The 21,934-nt window shown below is 40.7% G+C and overlaps 2 protein-coding genes across 2 annotated transcripts in view; both read right to left on the reverse strand.

The window, feature by feature from the left end:
- CUNH4orf17 (chromosome unknown C4orf17 homolog) overlaps nt 1-21,934 on the reverse strand; it is a 38,965-nt gene that overhangs the window by 7,890 nt on the left and 9,141 nt on the right. Inside the window, exons 4-5 of the mRNA XM_004703437.1 lie at nt 19,880-20,026; nt 266-347 (exon numbers count right to left, since the gene is read on the reverse strand). Coding sequence (XP_004703494.1) covers nt 266-347; nt 19,880-20,026 — 229 coding nt within the window. The remainder of the gene's footprint in view (nt 1-265; nt 348-19,879; nt 20,027-21,934) is intronic.
- On the reverse strand, nt 9,144-10,805 carry LOC101638462 (glycerol kinase-like). The gene has a single exon (XM_045284342.1). The coding sequence runs from the start codon at nt 10,803-10,805 to the stop codon at nt 9,144-9,146; it is 1,662 nt and encodes a 553-aa protein (XP_045140277.1).

Here is a 21,934-nt window from a genome sequence, read left to right on the forward strand (position 1 = left end):
GAAGTCCTCCCTGGATATGAATGTTTCACACCAGCGAAATGAGTTCATTTTGAGGTGTACCGAATTTAGGTTTGTTAAATAATCAGCACACATGGGTTTGGATGTACAATACTGCAGTGCCTTATTGCAATATAAAAACAGTACATTCTCTTTGAAAACCCAAGATCGACACCCTCAGTTATTGTTAGTTGCTGAGTTTCTTACAGTAAATTTAGCTCAGTGTTTGCTAGACACACTATACAGTCTAATTTGCCTGTTGGCTCACCTTTTGAACTTGCATGAAGCAGCCACTGTAGCACTTCCGCCAGAGAATCGGTGTGTAAAATCTCACAGAGCTTGGCCAGGATCTGACAAGAGAACACAAAAGTTACATCACAAGCAAATACCTGGTACAAGGCTTATAAGGCTTCCTTGACCTTCTCCAGAATCTCATCTTCCCAAAGTTCACTGTAAATGATGCTCAGTTAAGTTCGTTGGGATCTTAGCTGGAGAATCAGTTTCCAAACAACCCACAATGGGATCGTAGCCAGAGCAATATTAGTAAGGCAATTTCAGGTGAGACAACACAGCGTGATTCTATTGTTTTGTTTTGAGTACCACCAGCAGGATGGGGCTCTGGTAGTGAAGTGGTTATGAGCTGGGCTGCGACCCACGTGGTTGGCGGTTTGAAACTACCAGCAGCCCCATCGGACATTAGCCTGGGCTTTCTGCTCTTGAAGTTACAGTCTCGGACACCCACAGGTGGGTGGGTAGCTGTGAGTCAGCACTGACTCACTGCAGGAGCAATTGTTTCCTTCTTTGGAGACATTGATCATTTTCGAATGAGCGAGTGGTTTCCACTGGGGAGTTTCCAGTCCTACACCCGTCCCTCCATGTCTGTTCCTCTCCACAGAGGGGCTTGTGGGTGTCCTGAGTGGACTTCATCATTGAAATTCAGTTCCTTGAACACAGTATTTGGTCCAGTTTGTCAGAAATATAATCACCTTTAGTCAATCAGAAATCGTATAATATTTAATAATAATGTAATCAAAATGTTTAATATTTATAATATATAATTTTTAAAGTATTGATTTATTTGTAAAATACAATCTGGAACTGAGGGCTAAAGTGTGGGTGAGAGGACATAGCCATACAAGAGATCAATTCTAATAAAAATGGATTATATACATATAATAAGCATGAAAATAGAAGTACAAAATATTAACACATCACGAAGTTTCCAGCTGTCTGCTGTTGAGTTTTAACATATCTATAATTCATTTCTCTTTCTTGCGCTTATGTTCTATATACTCATCTGACTACCAGGTATATTCACTTAGATGCACTACAAGCACATTCAGCTCAAAGTATCCCAAACAGAATGCATCTCCCTTCCTCAAACATGCTCCAACTTGCTCTTCCAGGCTCCACTCTCTCAGTGAACACTAGCACACATTCAGTTGTCCACACCAAACCTGTGATCCACCCTGTACAAATCTCTTGCCCTTTTCTACATTTCCTACAACCATACAGTTCTAGTAATGCGTCTCAATCTACCCATTTCCTTTTATCCCTACTGTTTTGGTCCAGTCTAAACCACCGTAGTCTAGTCTCATTGACACCAATCTTTTCTTAAATCACTGTTAATGAAATGTGTCTCCCATTGATTTAGATGTGCAAGATAAAGTGAAATTAAAGGGCAGAACATTCCATTGTCCTTTAATGAATTTGTAATAAGATTTTTGTCTGAAAAAAATAGCATGCCCTGTGCTGGTTAAAAACACAGGTTAAATTTGCTCCACTTGTCACACACACACACACACACATCAATGGCCAAATTGAAAATAAGACAGCCCTCTGGCATTCCCTAGATCACAGTGACTCTGATATCTTTTCATCAATGTGGCGACTGTGCATTGTTCCAGGCTTGTTCATTGATCAGTGGTGGTTTTGAGAGTGTAAGTATCATCTTAGGGAGAGGAAATAGACTATGTCCTTCCAGGAAATCTTTCATTTCTTTATTATGAGTGCGTGAGCAGATGCATAATGGACCACAAGAGCTTCCAAGCCACAGGAACAGCTAGGCCTAGAAACCAGGATTCTGAGAGTCAGGTAAAGAAGGCTGTTGCCGACAGTGTCGATCCATTTTGGATTAGGTTTTGGGAAGTGAAAACTATGCAGTAGTTGGGGTGTCTGGGATTTCACTATTGGAAATATATCCAAGTCATTTTTTTGAATCCTTCAAAGACCTTTTACTTCTATGATCTCTTGACCTCCTTAAAGTAGGGTAGCCTGAACGCTTCAAGATAAACTCAGGTTTCTTCTGTGATTGGGATACCTAGAAAATTGCATTGGGGCCTCTGTTTTGTCAGAGCAGACTACCAGGGAATTTTCTGACATTAAGTCTTCTGCGTCCAACTTTACTCCCAAAGAATGGGATTTCAGAACCAGAGATCATTGCCCAGCAAAGATGCAGGACTGCTGCTAGCATGGTACCTGACATGAAAGTTGTCTTTCTGCCATCCTATCTTTTGTAGGATTTTCCAGTTCTCACGTTAACCATCAAAGTTTTAAAAAATGCATCCTGTGAACTTTTAGAATTCTGAGTGCCGGTTCTGAACACATTATCCCATTTTCATTTTCATTCCCCCCCCTGCCCAATAGATTTACTGTTGCTGGGGTAAAACTATCTCATGGAAACTTAATTTCAGGTAGGCATTTTCTCAAAGCAAGTACAACCAGTGGTGAACTGAACATGTTCATGCTGGAAATGGGATCAAATGCTGAACCAAAGAGTATGAATTCACAAGACCAGACATTAGTAAGCAAGACATTATCCTAGGCCTAAAACTAAAAGAACAAAGTATTTTTTATCTTTTATTACTTTTGAAAATATGAAACAATTTAAATAATTTCTTTGACATCAGCAAAGAAAAAGTTATCAGAAGAAATTGTGTTTTTGTCTTAAAATTGCATTCATTTGTTATCATTATTATCATCATCCATCTACAAACCTTAAAAATTCAATCTCTCATTTCTATCATCATTGAAGAATCCCGGAGCTGTTTGCAGACACTTCTGTGACTACTGAGCTGATCTCAGCACCATTACTGTCTTTGGCCTCTTCATCTTCAACATGGTCTCCTGCCGGTACACAATCCCAACCCTTCTGAACCATGGTTTCTGTAACCACTGTCCGCTGAAAGTCGTCCTAGAAGTGTGGCTGTATGGATCCCAGGTGCTTTCGTCATTCCATTCTCTTCTCGGAAAGTCTTGAGTAGATGCTTAACTGCTACGCTGAGTACTGCAGCTCTCAAGACAGACCACCAGGCATGGCTTCTTCATGAGCATCAGTTAACAGATTTTTGGACATTTTTTTTCTTTGGTGTTGGGAATTTATAATGACTTCTTAGAAAGGATCCTGGTCCTATATCATATGTAATTTCTTACTGTCATGAACAGCCTGATTGGTGGGAAGTTTTTCACTGGGCATGGTAACTCTCTTGAAAATCACTATTGGCTATTATGTCACCCCAATCACAGTTCAGCCAAGCATTCCAGTGAAATTATTTATAATGGTCACATTTTCATACCTGAAGCAGCCTCCGCCCTGCTGGCTGGACGGTGAAAAGACATCTGTGCACTGTCCACATTGTGTCCACTGCAGAGATACAGAGTTCAGGGGTTCCTTGACGAGGCGTTCACAGAAGCTGGCCATCGTTGCTCCCAGTCCTCCGCAAGTTGCCGGCTGCTGTGGTTCTCATTCTCCCCAAGGTCATTCCTTTCCATGAATTCAGAAACCCAGGCGAAACTCATCTTGAAGCCTGCTATTCTTTTATTTTCCAGAAGACTATATATGCTCTGAATTGCAACAATTTGATTTTAATCCTTTAAAGAATCCACTCTTAAAAGGTTTTTTCCCCCCAAATTGGGCCATTTCCCTTTGGGCCCACAATACGGGTGTTTGAGAATTCATTTTCTCGAAGTCCTTGTTCTCCTTTCTCCACACGAGCCTGGCTGACTCTCCAGCCTTACACGCTCTTGCTTCCACGGAGATGCTTCTGCCCTTTCGGTGACTTTCATTTTTGAAGTCAGCTGTGTAGGATTTATATTTAATAGGGTCCTAAGATACAGATTCATAACTGGAAGGGTGCACGATATAATCAATAACTGGCTGGCTCTATAGTAAAGAGATCTCAAAAGTAAAATTGAAGGTGTACAAGAAGCCTGCATATGACTCAAAAGTATATGATTAAAGTGCTTTGATCAGGATATTATCCATAATAAGACATGTCTAGACAATGAAATATGCAGACTTAACATAGCTTAATGGTTTCACTCACGATTATCTGATAAGGTATTACCACTCAACTTTGAGCCCAGAGAAATCCTGTATCAGTTTTATTTTGTTTACTCCTCTAATTAAGAGCCAGAGTTGGGAGAGGACTATGATTATTACATGAGTCCAGATTGAAATGAGATTCCTATTGATAGCTATTCAGTGACATTTATGCCAGTGCAGACTTTACTCTTACTTTCACTTCCAGTTTATATCAGGTGGTTAATGAGAAGGCCTCAGTAGGTTCAAAACTCAAGATAACTCAGGAGCAATGGGGATATAATTATCAACTAAAATTAATAGAAATAAATGCAACTTCAATTGTTTACTGGTTAACAGGATATTACCAAACTCTATCCCTCACTTGTTGACATTGTGTTATACATTTATAGTAAAATATGATTACAGGCTATTGAATGGAAGTGACAGAAGCCAAAGTTCACTGCTAGAAATGACATGAGATGTGCAGTATATGCATGGGACCACTATGTCTAAAAATGTTTTACATAATTTTACAATTTTTACACATTCTATGTGTGATCATTATTTATGTGGGCACACTATTTTTGGAAAAACCAGGTGCTTGAAAAATAGACCCACTGCCATCATGTCAATGCTGACCCATAGCGACCCACTGTGGGTTTCCAAGACTGTAAATGTTAATGCGAGTAGAAAGCACAGTCTTTCTCCAGGGCTGCTGGTGGTTTGCAACTGCCGGCCATGGGAATGCAGCCCAACTCATAGCTGCTATAACACTAGGGCTATGTTTAAACCTCTTGGAAGTTATTAGCACACACACACACACCATCAATTCACTATTTATCAGAATGTAACTAGATATCCAAGAGACAATCAAATTTGATAAGTACTTAGCAAGCACTCTGAGTAGTAATTTTCACATAAGGGAAACCTACTTTCTTCATGTGTCCCATTAATTTCAAAGCACATTTTGCAATGCATCTAGGAATACCATCTGCTGATTTTTGGCCAAAAAAGTCTGAAATTCATTCTTAGGTAGGAGGGATGATACTCATAATGCACACTCATCTTAAATACCAAGCAGTTTGTTTCACTTTTGCTTTTTTTAAACACAGATATGACATTTTGTTATGCCACTGTCAATTATTTGAACAGTGGGTTGTGTGTGCTTTGTCATCAACTTTTATGATATTATTTTCAGCTCTTTTGCTTATTCCAAATCATTGAATTGGCATATAATTCACAAATCATACACTTTAGTAGTTCAATCACATCACGAAGTGTTGTACAGTCATCACCACAATCAGTTTTAGAACAGTTTCTTCATTCTGGTACTCAACTTTATTAGCTCCCCATTCCCCCTCAACCCCCCCTGCCATACCCTCAGGGAACCATTAATTCAGTTATTGTCTCTGTAGATTTACCTATCCTGGATTTCATATATGGAAAAAATATTGTTAACCTAATAATAATAATGTAAAATTTTAAAAACCTCAATAAAAAAGCAGAAAAATATTAATAACAAAAATAGATTTTAATGGAAGAGAAATGATTGAGTGCTACATCCATTTTCAAATGCGCTCTGCATGGGAGCAAGGCTATTCACATCTCTGGCCCATGGTCAGAGGGGAATCACCAGGGACTGAATCTGCATGCATTGCCACTTCACTTTTCTGGCGGGTAACTGAAACCGCTTTAAAATGAGTCAAAAGGGAGATCAAATGATAAGATATTACATATGCCATAAAAGTGCTTTGCAGCAAACTGCTGCTCTGAACTTGTAGGGTGCCCAGTAGGAATTGACATGCTCTCGTAGGAGTTGAGCTAAGACATCTCCAGATGACATGTGCAGACCCTTTGTTTTCTCATAGGTGTTCTAGTCTAAAGAGAACTCAGGCTCCTACCCTGGCAAAGTAATCAGGAACGAGGCTTTAGTTATCTTCCAACCATTATTATAGGAGCAGTAAAAGTTTAGACAGCAAAAAAGAATGGCCAAACGGAGCAAATAGTTCCAGGTATGTTTGATATTTCTTTATATGTCAAGGCGATGCTTCAAAATGTCAATTGCGTTAAACATAAATTACCTCTCAGGAGACCAATACATTTACCTCACTGTACATGTAATCTTGAATTTTTTCCAGAGCATTCTCCAGGTTTGCATACTTTATTTCTATAAAGTATGAGTATTAATGTTGCTAAATGGCTCCAATGGTACTGTATTGTTTATATTTGTACCCCCAAATGACATCACCTTTACTTTCTGTTTTCTTTATTTTATTGTACATGTGCACAACTCTTTTGGCTTTAGGTAATGTGTCCTTTCATATATGTACAGAAAATGTCCATATAAATTTTCATTTAAGTTTAATGATTTTGAGAAAGTTGTAAAGAGGAGAGGAAAACAAAACCTGCATTTCTCCGTAAGTTTTTAATATATATATGTATTATATATATATTATTTGTATGGATGAACTGTAAATAAAAGTAGACAAGTGATACTTATATTAAATTCTAATACTATGGTAGAGAAATGGAAGCTATGCAAATTAATTACCCACCACCCCAAAATACAGAGTAACCAAACACGAACTCTATTTTCCTTTCCTTTTCTCTTCCAGTGAAATACATTACATTAACATCTCTCCATGTGGTTTGTATGGAAGGCCAGAAAGATAGACTCCATGGATTCGTCAACTAAGGCCATCTCCCCATTTCCTGACTCCTCTAAGAAGTGAGTGACTTGATAAGACTCGCAATAGTTATTGATTGAACCTTATTCTAGAAGGACAACTCTGCGGGTGCTAAGGATGAACAACTTCTAGAAGATAGAGGATGTCCTGAATCAGACTGTGACATGAAGACTTGATTGCCCTCTTGAGTACATTCTTTAGCCGCAGATTTAGTGGATTATGAGTGAGAGCCCAAGAGGCCAACCTTGACTATGTGTCTTGTGACTTCAAAGGGTGTACATAAGAAACATGCATCAATACCTCTTAAAATCTCTCTCCTTTCCAAATCAGGAAGCTGCTCTGCAGCATTTAATGACTGGATCTCTGAAATGAATATCACTACATAATAGCAAAGGGAAAACAAATTAATGGTGCTGCACTGCACTAGCAAAAGGTCATACGACCCAGGCCAGTATTGGGATTGGAGCTGTGACCCATGGGTGGGGTGCTGTGAACTGGAGATGAAAGAGGCTAGATTCTCAAGCCAAAGCGAGGTGGTTGTCTTACTGTTCTTTTCCAAAACAATTGTTTAAATGGAAAACAGCGGAGCAGATTTTCCAGTATTATTTACTCATATTTGTCCCTGGAGATGTTCGATCATTTGTTGACTGGCTACTTAATATTTTTATTGCAGGACTTGCCATATGCTCTGCATGTCATAGTTAAATTAAGCAATTATTCATATTTTTACTATCAAATATTTAAAAGAACTAAAAAAATGCCTTGTTAAAAGGTTTTATCCAATCTTTTCATTTGAGTTCTCAGTTCATTTTTATTTTACTTAGGTTTACCATCTTGCTGTTTTTATCCCACATCCTCTGTATTTCTTCCTTCTATTGGATTAATGAAGTATTTTTAGTATTGTACTTAATCCTCTCCAATGACTTTTTAGGTATAATTTTTTGTTACTCTAGGAATTAAAAGACGGATCCTTAATCTCAACATAGTTTTCTTTGAGTTAAAATTATGCCTCTTCATGTATGATATAAGAAATGTCTAAGTTATACTTTCATTTGCTTCACACTCATAATTGAGGCTTCTCATATGTTTTATGCTACATGTGTTATAAACACACAATGCAGTTTTGGCATATTTTCCTCTCAATAATTGTCTAGGAAAAGAGAAGAATTTCTTTTATATTTGCCCTCATGGAAACCATTTCTAGCATCCTTTAATTCTTTGTATGAATCAAAATTTTTAAAGTGTACTTTCTTTTATTGGCATAGAACACGTACTTAAAATGTAAATGCTGCCTCTACTAGAAAGTTTTGGTAAATAATATGCATAATCATTAGAAAACCATATACAGTTGTTTCCCCCAAATATTTTGAATGCAATGTGCTTTTAATTAAATGGGCTCCTCTCATGATAGAAAATGTATGTTAAAGATACAACGTGAAAAATATAAAAAGGAGGGTTGAAAAGAAACGAGGAACAATGTGTCCTTCCCTGTAACAACCAGTCAGCAATTCAGTGTATGTAATGATTGAACATGACTGTGTAAAATGTCTGAAGAGTTTGTCTGGGTAGAATAATTTTCGGCAAGATAATCTAAGCTAGCAAGGTGTGAAATTTCCATTTTAAGAATTTAGTAGAAGTTTTCATTGGACATTCCTCAGAGGTGGTGTGCTCTCCGTTAATGTGTAGGAAAGAGAACTTTGAGGATCTGGTTTTTAAAAAGGCCCTCACGGTTAGCAGGTCAGTAATAACCTTTTACTCAATGTGTGTAGTGCAAAGAATCCACTCTTCTTCGTCCGTGTTGGAACATGTTTGAGGAAATATACCAGAAGCAGGCTATGAATACTGCTTAGATTTTAGAGAGAATTAAGAGCAGAGGATTATGGCAAGAGTGCATGCAGGTCAGTCTCCAAAGTGGCCAGCCCAACCTTAACCGTTGAGTTAAAAATAATAATAACACACCAGATGTTTCTGGAAGCATTCTTTCCGCTGCATTTTCTTTATTTCAAGCCACAGGTCTACTTGGAGAGTCATGCACCAAGTGGCTTATCAAGAAAATCAAAGCCTGTGAAGAGTGTCATCACATTAGGAGGCAAAGTTGCTGTGTCCGGTCACTATGTAAAAAGCTCGCAGCTGGGGGATCCACGAGTTGGTATTATTTATGGAAGACCTGAGATGTACCTTGCTCCGATTAACATTACCAGGCTACTCACGATAAAAAAGCCCAAGGGCAGGCTACAAAAGATACTAGGGCTGCTCGTGTCAGAAGACTGCGTGGTAACCCAGCCCATTGACTTCATCACCGCCCTTTTCCAGGTGGAATAACGAACTTCGCTTTCCTCCGCGTTGATCTGGGGCTCAAACCGCTCCATGGTGACTGCGGCCAAATCCTCCGGGGCGAGGCTCCAGACGCCCACTCCTTCCGCCGCCCCCGCCGCCATCGCTGCACCCAGAGCTGTCGTCTCAGGCATGGAGGGCTTCATGACAGGGATGTACAGAATGTCGGCTTGCAGCTGCATGAGGATTTTGTTGCTGGTCATTCCTCCATCGACTTGCAGATGACTGAGTGGGATCCCGCAGTCACGGTTCATGGCATCCAGAATCTCTCGGGTTTGGAAGCAGACAGCTTCTAGTGCAGCGAAAGCAATGTGACATTTATTGGTGAACTGAGTGAGACCACAGATGATCCCTCTTGCGCTGGGCTCCCAATACGGTGCATATAACCCTGAAAACGCCGGGACGAAGTAACAGCCGTAAGAGGTACCGACTTCTTTAGCAAGGGTTTCGGATTCCTCGGAAGTACTGATGATTCCCAGATTGTCTCGCAGCCAGCGAATAACGGCGCCAGCAATAGCGACAGAACCTTCCAGCGCGTAACACACCGGCTTGTCTCTGCCTAGTTTGTAAGCCACCGTGGTCAGAAGGCCATGCTCAGAAAATACACACTTACGGCCTGTATTACAAAGCAAGAAACAGCCTGTCCCATACGTGTTCTTGGCTTGACCATCCTGAAAGCACATTTGTCCCACCAATGCAGCGGACTGGTCCCCCAAGCACCCGGATATGGGCACGCCTTTCAAGGCTCCGACCTTCATGAGGCCGTAGATCTCCGAAGAACTCCGGATATTTGGAAGAATCGCCATTGGAATTTCAAAAAAGTCACAGAGCTCTTTGTCCCATTCCAAAGAATGGATGTTGAAGAGCATCGTCCGACTGGCATTGGTCACATCCGTACAATGGACGCCTCCTTTGGCTCCTCCGGTCAGACACCAAATAAGCCACGAATCAATGGTCCCGAAGAGAGCGCGGCCTTCTTCCACGGCTTTTTGAACTTGACCCACGTTGTCAAGGATCCAGCGAAGTTTCACCGCGCTGAAGTAGGTGCTCAGCGGAAGGCCGGTCTTGAGCCTGACGAAGTTTTTGTTCCCTGGAATCCTCTTGCTGAGGTTCTCAACCGTGGACTGGGTTCGGAGGTCCAGCCACAGCACCGCGTTGTACAGAGGCTGCCCTGTCACCTTGTCCCAGACGACGGTGGTTTCCCTCTGGTTGCTGACGCCGATGGCTTTGATGTCGGCAAGGTCAACATTGAGCTCCCGGAGTTTCTCACACGTTTTCTCTATACACTCGTGGACAGACTGCAGAATTTCCAGAGGGTCTTCCTCCACCCACCCCTCTCTGGGGAACTCTTGTTTGATTTCCACCTGGTGGTGACTAAGGAGCTCTGCGGTCCTCGGGTTGAAGACCAGAAAGCGCGTGGAGCTGGTGCCCTGGTCGACCGCGCCCACCAGAGGGCCCACAACTGCTTTCTCCGCCGCGGCCATGGAACCACCTGCGCGGCGGCGGCGGCGGCGGCCCGTTTCCCTGGTGACGGCGGCGCGCAGGGGGAGGGGCGGGAGGCGAGACCCGCTGTGCGGCTGCGCGCGACGGCGGCGCCCCAGCGCCCGAATCACCGAGTCTCCTTTGCATCCAGCCTGGAGAATTTGAATGTTTCTGATACCGTAGGTCTTCTCATTCGTAACCTCTGGTCTCGGATTTTGTCGTAATTTCGCTTCTCCTTTGTCAGCTTTTGTTTTTTCACTGACATTATTTTATGAAGATAGTTTGGGGCTCACATGCGTTGGTACGAAGAACCCCGATACGTGTACACGTTGCCCACGTTCCCCTGGTGTGGTTGTTAGGTGCCCTCTTGTCGATTCCAGCTCAGAGGAGCCCAACACAACCGACCCAAACCCAGCACCGTCCTCACAATTACTGTGAGGTGTGAACCCATTGTCGCAGCCACTCAGTCAAATCCTTCTCGGGAGGGTCTTCCTCTTTTTCGGTGACATTCCACTTGACCAAGCATCATGTCCTTTTCCAGGGACCAGTCCTTACTAATAGCAAAACCAAAGACGCCCCGTCCTCTCTTCGAAGGAACGTTCTGACCGCACGTCATGCAGCACAGGTTTGTTTGTTCTTCTGGCAGTCAGGGGTCCTTTCGAAGTGCTCGGCCGGTCCCAACGCATTCATTCTTTTCAGTTTTCCTTGTTCAAAGGCCAGACATACGAGGCAAATGAAAGTACTTTGGGGTCAGACTCTCCTTAATCCCTGCTCTTCGAAACTTCCAAGAGGTCTTGCAGGGCCTCCTTTGATTTCTTGACTTCTGCATCCCCGAGTATTGATTGTGGACCCAAGCAAGATGAAATCTTTGACAACCTGAATCTTTTCTCCATTGATCCAGTTGTGAGGATTTGGGCTTTAGATTCGTTTGCAATGTATGTCGAAGGCTGCAATCCTCTTTCAGAAAGTGCCTCAAGTCCTCACGTTCAGCAAGCAAGGTGGGGTCATCCGTATATCATAGGTTTTTAATAAGTCTTTCTCCAATCTGATGCTATATATTTTTTTCTCATACAGTCCAGCTGCTCAGATTATTTGGTCAGCCCCAGATGGAATAAATTTGGGGAGAGGATACAACCTTGACCCCACACCTTTCCTGATTTTAAACCATGCAGTATTCGCTTGTTTTATTCAACGACTGCTTCTTGATTCCTGTACAGGTTCTGCACGAGAACGTGGAAGTATTCAGGTGTTCTCATTCTTCTTGATGTTAACCATAAATTGTTGTGCTCCTCACAGATGAATGATTTAGCATAGTTAATAAAACACAAGTTTCAACATCTTTCTAGTATTCTCTGCTTTCAGCTAAGATTCATCTGATATCAGCGATGATATTCTTTGTTTCCCTAATGGTAATATTGTTCAAAACTATATATAGTATAATATCAAAAACCAGGATATTGGTATTGATACAGATTGATATATTGACACATTGGTACAGGTCTCTTGTAGATGTGTGGATCTACCATCACAATCAAGATACTGTCAGGATACAGGCCCAAGACCACAGGACTTCTTTATAATCACACTTATTTGGGAAGGTTTTTGTTTTTCTTCATCTCTTCTTAACACTTTAAGATGTCATCGCATTATGTTATGAGAACTCAGCAGCCATTTTTATCATTGCATATAATGTATCTTCTTTCTCTCGTGGCTTCTATTCTGTTAGCAATATGATTATGATGTGCCCATATATGATTTTGTTTATCGTGTTTGGTTTGATTGAGTGTCTGGTCTGTGGGCCGATATTTTTCACCAAGTTTGGAAAACATGTGACTATTCGTTCTAATAGTCTTTCTGCCCCTTGTCTTTTTTATTTTCTTCTGCAACTTTAATTACACAGATGTTAGACTAATTCATATACTCTCATAGGTCACTAAGGCTTTGTTTTATATTTGTATGCATCTTTATTGAGTTTGGATAGTTTTATTACTGTCTTTAAATTCATTGATATTCTCTTTGGAAATGTCTATCCAGTCAAATTTTAATTTCAAATACTAAGTTTTTCAGCTCTTGAATGTCTATGCTTCTCTTTCATGGTCTCTGTTTTCTATTGATTCCTGGTCTGTTTCATTATTATCTTTATCTTTTCTCTTAAGTCCTTGAAATTATTAAAACACCCCTGTTTAAAACATTTCCTAGCAATTTTAGCACCTGTGCCATAACTGTGTGTGCTACTGTAACTCCTTTTTCTCTGACTATGGATTAAATTTTCTTGTTTTTAGTGCACTTAATAATATGCTGAACTTTGTAAATGCTGCATTCAAATGCTGAATTTTGTTTGTTTCCTTTTAAAGAGTGTTGAATTTTGTTCTAAAAGACATTAGGTTGGCAGATGAGTTTGTTTTGTTTCAGGATCTGATCGTGTGGGTCTAAAGTAGTCTTATGGGCTAAAGTAACCCTAGTCTTTGGGTACGGTCTCTATGGGGGCCTCAACGAATTTCCTGATGTTTCCAGCAAGAGCTCTCCACTCTGGCAAATCTGAACTCCAGTAGGTCCAAGATCTATGAAGCTCCCATCATCTCTCTTATGCCAGATTTCAGAATCACAGTTTGTTTATGTACAGCTATTGAATCATCACGTTTGAGTGTGCGTCCTATATACAGATTCCCTTCTTCAGTAGCTGACTTTGCAAATCCCAATTACCTTAGCAACCCTGAACATGAAAATCCGTTCCCTCTAATGAAGCTATTGTTCTCTTCTGTGGCTCCAGGTTTTTTTTAGTGCCATGATTAAAATTGTGGTCTCAATCTGAAATCTGGGTTGAGTGTGCTAATAATAGACACCGAATCTTGTGTTTCATTTTCTCTAAAGTAAATAGCTTTGAAACTTAGTATTGGTTTACACACAAACACGCTTGCAGAAGCAGTTCTTGATTTCCACATCCTATTCAGAGTTACCAACTTGGATACTAGGAAGATCAAAAAGTGGATTCTGGTATTTGGACGGAAGTCGCGAATACTTCCAAGATGGGTTCTATTTAAAATTATCGGATAGAGGCCAAGAAATCTTGATTACACATAATTTCTCAATTTCCTCTTCTTTCAATTATTAAGCAAATAGTTAAGAACTACTTGGTAAAGTGCCAGATTCTATGTACAAGCAAATATTTCTCAAGCAAGGGGGTACATGCTAAAGATTCTATTGTGAGCAAAACTGGCAGGCACCTTCTTTCAAAGGACTTGCATTCTTAGTGGATTGTTTAAAATTTTCAATTAGTATCCAATTTAGTGGCTACCCACAAAGGAGACGATACTTTTGAAAGGAAGGCCCTGTAATAATCTCTACGAGGCTAGTTCTATAAGTGCTTGCTGTGACCAAGAAAGAGTCTCTTGGTAAACTGCACTGAGCTTATGGCTGTTGAGTTGAGGGCTTATGTAGTTAGCTGATTTTCCACAGACCCATTTTCAGTTGGTAGCCCTTTTCTCTTTAATTAATTTATTTAACATTCAACATGTACTTACTGACGAACTACTGTGAATCTAGGGAGCCCCGGTGGTGCAGTGGGTTACATTTTGCGCTGCAGTTCTAAACCACAGGCCTCTCTGAGGAAGAGAAAGAAGGCTTGCTCATCCCCTTGTACAGCTCTAGTCTTGGGAACTCACAGGGGCAGCTCTACTCTGTCCTTTTAGACTCCTTATGCCTTGAATCGACTTGACGGCAGTGGGTTTGGTTTTGGTTTACTGCATAAGTAGCACTCATTTGGGCACTAAAGATAAATTAATAACTGAAACGGGCAAGTATAAGATCTCAAAAATTAAAAAGGTGAAATTTTAGTGGAATTGGGCGGGGATATTGGCATTCATAGGAATAGAGAGATACAGAAGTATATGAGATGTAACAAGTGCTATTCAACAGCAGCAGCAACAGAATGAAGTGCAATAAAGTGCACAATACAAAGTGACATGGGAGCCACTTTGGCTGGATGACCAGGGGCAGTATTTCTCACTAAGTGTCATTTAAACTGGGACCTCAGTGAGAAGAAGATGACACCACTCAGAGGGTTAACAAGAAGAGACTCGTACTAGAGGAAGCATGCAGTAGAAAGCCCCCAAAGTGGGAATGAGTGAGTTATGAAAAGATCAGCAAAGTGAGGTGAATTAGATGGGTAGTGGGTCTGAAGACACTATAATATTAAAGTTGTTTAGTCACTATCATTGGGTTGCCTTTCATTTGCTTTTCAAATTTTAATTATCAGCATATATTACTTCAACTTACTGTTACATTTTACTTTTAAAATAATTTCTTACCCCAAACCAAATTCCAAGCCATGGAGTCAATGCTGACTCATAGCAACCCCTCTGGGGTTTTCTGAGACTCTGTCTACAGGAGTAGAAAGCCCAGTCTTTGTCCCATGGAACTGCTGGCGGTTTTGAACTGCCAGCCGTGTGGATCAAAGCCCAATGTATAACCACTACGCCACCAGGGCTCAATTTCTTACCAGGATTATTTATGATCAACCTTAGAGCTTGCTTTCATTTGCAAATTCTTGTTGGTGTTAGTTGCCATTGAGTCTGCACTGATTCACAGGGACCTAATGTAGAATCGGACAAAAGGTTCCCAGTCTATGCCATCTTCATGTTCATGATTATGTGTGAGTCCGTTGTTTCAATCCATCTCACTGAGGGTTTCCCTCCTTTTGATTGACCCCCTACGTTATCAGCATAAAGTCCTTTGAAGATGATATGTCCAAGGTTACCACATCCACGTCCTGTCATCCTCTCTTCTAAGGAGCATTCTGATTCTATTGCTTCTAAGACTGGATTGCTTGATGTGTTGGCAGTCCACAGGATAGTCCCACCTCTTTTCTGTCAGTTTGTTGTACTCTTGTGGCTTGTGTAGTGCTGTGATGCTAGAAGCTATTTCAAATAGCAGGCCCTCCCAAAGTGAACACATTTCAGGAAAGTTTTAAGACTACGAATAAACTATGAAGAGAGCTGTCCACGTCTGAGGAATCCGCCATTCAAAATCTTACAAATAGCAATGAAACATTGCCAGATACTGGGGGTGGGTGGGGGGAATGCATGAAAAAAAGCTCAACATTGTTAGAGATAGTCCCAGAACATGAATTGCTCAAGTTGGAAGGCACTCAAAATATGGCTGAGGAAGAGATGCCCAGAGAAAACCATAATGACATTGATGGCCTAAAGCCCTTTGGACCTTCATGCATTGATGGAAAATTTCGCAAAATTAGAAGAAATAGCTGCAAACATATAATGGAACTTGGAATGTACAAAGTAAAATCTAGGATAATTGAATTTCATGGAAAATGAAATGGAATACATGAAGATCAATATCCTAGGCATTTGTTTTTATAATTTTTTCGATAGTTCAACTATTTATTAAAAGTGGTATAATCACCATCACAATCAATTTTAAAGCATTTTCTTCTTTTTTAAAAAAAATCATTTTATTGGGGCTCTTACAACCCTTATAACATTCCATACATCAATTGTACATATGTTGCCATCATCATTTTCTAACAACTTCATTGCAAATACCTTTTTTTCAACAACACAAGGGTAGCTTTTGTCGACTTCAGATGGAATACAAAGAAATCAAATTGACTATATCTGTGGGAAGAGACCACGGAGAAGCTCAATATGAGCACCTAAAACCAGGCTAGGACTGACTGTGGAACAAACTGTCAATTGCTCAGGATAAAGCTGAAGAAAATGAACATAAGTACATGAAAACCAAGCTACAACTTTGAATCTCTCCCATCCGAATTTCGAGACTATTTCAAGTACAAATTTGACACACTGAACATTAATGATAGAAGACCCGATGAGCTATGAGATGACATCAAGGACATTGTGCATGAAAAAAGCAAAAGGTCATTAAAAAGACAGCAAAGAAAGAAAAAATAAAAGTGGGTCAGAAGATACTCTGAAAACTTGCTCTTATTTGTAGAATAAATGGAAAGAATGATGATGTCAAGGAGTTGAGCAGAAAATTTCAAATAGCAGTTTGAAAAGACAAAGTCAAGTATTCCAATGAAATGCATAAAGATCTAGAGTTAGGAAAAGAAATGAAGAACACACTCAGCATTATATTAAACTGAAAGAACTCAAGAAAAATTCAAGTCCTTAGTTGCAATATTGAAAGATTCTATGAGCAAAATATTGAATGATGCAGTAAGCATCAAAAGAAGATGGAGAGAATACACAAGGTCACTGTACCAAAAAGAAGTAGTCGACATTCAATAATTTCAAGAGGTAGTATATAAGCAAGAACCATTGGTACCAAAGGAAGTCCAAGCTGAACTGAAAATATTAGCCACAGACAAGGCTCCAGGAATACCAACTGAAATATTTCAATAGGCTGATGAAGCATTGGAAGCACCTACTCATTTGTGCCAAGAAATTTTGAAGACAGCTAATTGGCCAACTGACTGGAAGAGATCTATATTTGTACATATTCCAAAGAAAGAATGCAAAAGAATGCAAAAATTGTAGAACAATATCATTGATATAACATGCAAGTAAAATTTTGCTGACTATTATTCCACAATGGTTGTAGCATTAATTGGGAGCTGCCAGAAATTCAGCCCAGATTCACAAGAGGATGGAAAACAAGGGATATGATTGTTGAAATTAGATGGATCATGGCTGAAAGCAGAGAATACCAGAAAAATGTTTACTTGTGTTTTATTGGTTATGCCAAGCCATTCGACTGTGCATCATAATAAACAATGCATATCCTTGTGAAGAAGGAGATTTCCTGAACATTTAACTGTGTTTATGTGGAACGTGTCCATGGATTAAGAGGCAGTTGTGCCAAGAGGACATGGGAATACTGCATGTTTGAAACCATGAAAGGTGTATGTCAAGATTGAATATTCTCCTCATACTTTTTCAATCTGCAGCAAATAATCAGAGAAGATGGACTATATGATGAACACACTCGAGGAAAAAGCAACAGGACCGACAGTTCCAAAGGGACTTGGGAGGAGTAGGAGGCAGGGGAAGGGAGCAATGAGTGAACAACACCATAGACAGGGGAGTAACTAGGGAATTAAAATCAACAATAAGGGGGACGTAGAGATCCTGGGGGTGTTGGAGCAGCAGCAGTCTAGCTGAGAGGAATTACTAAGAGACAGAAGAAGGATGAGCATGATGGTGGGGCAGCAGGAAGGTAAAAGGAAACTGAACAAAGATCTGGGAAGCAAAGCTAGGGATAGAGGTATAAACATAGATGTGTACATATGTAAACACATTAATTTGTAAAAGTAGAAGTATTGGCATATGTACATGTACTTATATGACAATACATCACGTTAGTGGATGGACTTTGGGCATCTGCTCAAGCCCTGCCTCAATGCAAGAACACTTTGTTCTAACAATGTGGCATTCTGTGATGCTCACCCTCTCAGCAAGATCACTGAAGACAAAATGGGTGCATAAGTAAATGTGAAGAAAGCTGATGGTGCCTGGCTATCAAAAGATACAGTGTCTGAGGTCTTAAAGGCCTGAAGTTAAACAAGCAGCCATTTAGCAGAGAAGCAACAAGTCCACATGGAAGAAGCAAACCAGCCTGTGCTATCATGAGATGTCAGTGGGATCAGGTAACAGGCATCAGAAGACCCAAAACAAACAAACAAAAGTATATTGTTGAGAACAAAGGGGGTTGGAACAGAGACCCAAAACCCATCTGTAGACAAAGGGACATACCCTCACAGGATGGTCATAAGGAAGGTATGAGTCAATCGGCGCAGTATAGCACCAATGAAACACAAAAATCCTCTGGTTCCTTGAGGCTTCCTCATCCCCCACTATCATGACCCCAGTCCTGTCTTTCACTGCAATCTAGACCAGAGCATATACACAGGTACAAATAAGAGCTCAAGACACATGGGAATCCAGGTCAGATAAACCCCTCAAGAACAGAAATGGGAGCAGCAATGCTAGGAAGGCAGGGAGAAGGTGGGGAGAGGAGGGGAAGAGGGGGAACAGATCACAATTATCGACACATAACCACACATACCCAGGGGAATGAACAACAGAAACCATGGGTGAAGGGAGACAGCAGTTAGTGTAAGATATGAAAATAATAATTTATAATTTATCAAGGGATCACAGTGGTGGGAGGGTGGGGAGGGAGGGAGGGGATAAAAGGAGAGCTGATACCAAAGGCTCAAATAGAAAGAAAATGATGATGGCAACATACGTACAAATATGCTTGATATAATTGATATATGGATTATTATTAGGGCTAGCCCCCAATAAAATGATCTTTAAAGGAGACAAAACAACAACAAAAACAAAATAAGATCTTGTGCAGCAGATTCCCACCCCCACCCGCCACCCCCCAAAAAATATGTATCAGGCTTGGAGGAAGGCTTATTAACAACCTTTGATTTGACATAACCTTCCTTGCTGAAAGTGAGGCGGGTGTAAAGCACTTGCTGATGAAAATCAAAGATTCAGCCTTCAATATGAATTACAACTTAATAAAAAATCTTCACAACTGGACCAAGTGGTAACATAAATGGAGAAAAGTTTGAAGCCAAGGATTTTGTCTTGTTTGGATCTACAATCAATGCCCATAGAAGCAATAGTCACAAGATTAAATGGCGTATTGCATGGGGTACACCTGCTGTTCAAGACCTCTTTCAAGTGTTGAAAAGGAGACTTTGGAGACTAAGAGGCACCTGACACAGCCCTGGTATGTTCAGTCACCTCCCGTGTGCGTGAATTCTAACACAGCAACCCTATAGGGCAGGCCCTGGAAGGGCGAGTAGAACTGCCCTTTTGGACTTCTGAAGCTGGAAATCTTTACGGGAGCAGAGTCTCCTTTTTCTCCCCAGAGTCACTGGTGGGGGCAAACTGCTCTATTAAGTCATTTCTCGAAAATGCTAACCTTGTGGTTAGCTGCTCAACACTCCACCCACCATGCCACCAGCCTCATGAATCACAAGCTAAGTAGTTTTAAACCAATCCAGTTGTCAATGAGAAAACATTAAGGATTTTTAAGATAAAGATCCTAGTGATGGGGAGCTAATTGCTCTGTCTCTTACTTTGATTTCCTGATCCAGGTAGTTTGGTATGCAGACGGTGTTGACTTCCGTTTTGTTACTCATTGCCACTGAGAAGCTCATTGCCTCTGAGCCAGCTCTGGAGCACACCTTTGGAGGCGATGGTGAATTTCTTGCCTTAACCTCTTCCTAATTGAAAATGAAAAGGACAATCAATGTGCCGCTACCTCCACTTGCAACTTCTACTAAAATTACATATAAAACAAATGGGAAATATTATGATTAATGAAAGAGATCCAAGAAAGTGAAAAGAGAACGTTTCTATCCTTTCTTAAAATGTAATTGTGGAATATTTGCATCCAGAACAAATAGTGATATATTGGGGAAACCAGATTGCATAATTGGCTGAACAGGAGTAAATAGGTTTTTAAACATTTTATGCATATTGCAGATAACAGCCAACTTATAACACATGGGGTTAGGTGGGTGGGGAGGGATTTCTTTTCCAGGCCCAGAAAAAGGCAGTTGAGATGTTTTATGCTGTGTCTGTAGAGAGACTCTTCTTCGCTCGCTGCCATTCCAACTCACAGTGTCCCTACAGGACAGGACAGAGCTGCCCCTGAGGGTTTCAGAGACTGCAGCTCTTTGTACTGCTGCAGAGTGAGTGCAGGTTTCCAGACGCTGCCCTTGCCGTTAGTAGTAGCCCAGTGGTCCCCACTAAGACATCAGCGCTCCTCGTAAAAAGAGTACATGATGTGAGTTGCTACTTCCATGCACTCTGACCTGAGAGCTGAAGACTTAGAGAAGCCAACTAAATTACTTCCCTCAGTTACTTGGAAGAGGAAATAGAAAGGGTATTTTGTTGTTTAAATGTAGGAGTTATTGTGGGCTGCGAACTACAAAGTTAGTGGTTCAAACCCACCTTGAGAGAAAGATGAGGCTGTCTGCTCCCAACACACACACACACACACACACACACACACACACACACACACACACACAAAACCGTACCGTCATCAAGTCAATTCCAACTCACAGTGCCCACAGAGGACAGAGTAGAGCTGCCCCTTTGTTGTTTCCAAGACTTTAAATCCTCACAAGAGTAGACAACCTCGTCTTTCTCCCACAAAATGGCTGGTGGGTTCAAACTGCTAACCTTATGGTCAACATCTCAGTGTGGGGCCCACTATGCCACCAGGGCTCCTTTTTTACAGCCTCAGAAACCTTATATACAAGGTCACTATGAATCAAAATTAACTCAGTGGCAGCAGCTTTGGGGGTTTTTAGAACGGGTGACTCCTCTAGGAAAGGTTTTTGACCTTCAGACGTGAGTCATATTTGGACACACTGAAGCTAGTGGCTGAGTGAGTCAATAATAACCTGGGGCTGTGGTGAATGAAACTGATAAAAACTATTTGAACCATCATTATTTAGTGAAAATAAAACTATATTTTATTTAGAGGCTAATTGTATGATGTAAAGGAAACATACTGAAAAAAGAGAGAACTCTATAAATTTATTTTTATTAAATTCTAAAAATTGCATCCTAATCTATAGTGAGAAGAAGCAGAGTCTAGAGGGAGATATTGTAAAGAATCAGGAAATGCTTTGGGGAGTGGTGAATGTGTTTGTTCTTTCGGTTTGAGTGGTAGTTTCCTGAGTGTGTGTGTGTGTAAATTCATCATGTTGTCCACTTTAAACATGCAGTTTATACATTAACAAAAAGCCCTGATAGCACAAATGGTTAAGGGTTTCGATCCTAATGGACATCCCAGCAGTTCAAGCCACCAGCTGCTTCACGAGAGAGAAGATTTGGCAATCTGTACCATAAAGATTACAGACTAGGAAAACCTATGGCGGCAGTTCTACACTATCCTATAACATCACTCTGAGTAAGTTATAAGGCACAACATACCTTATACAACTATTTTAAATTTTATAAACCATAGTGACAGAATTTTTGGCAACTTGGTTAGGTCAGGGTTCTCATTAGTCTCACAGTAATCCCCCATGGTATGATCTAAGACAATGTAATCAGCTTCATGATGGGATCAAGCATAATGTAAGCAACTCTGTGAGCAGCGGTCAGCAGTTGTG

Source organism: Echinops telfairi, unplaced genomic scaffold (genome assembly GCF_000313985.2).
Source record: "Echinops telfairi isolate 266 unplaced genomic scaffold, ASM31398v2 ScPeMD7_7468;HRSCAF=8506_0, whole genome shotgun sequence".
NCBI classification, from domain to species: Eukaryota; Metazoa; Chordata; class Mammalia; order Afrosoricida; family Tenrecidae; genus Echinops; species Echinops telfairi.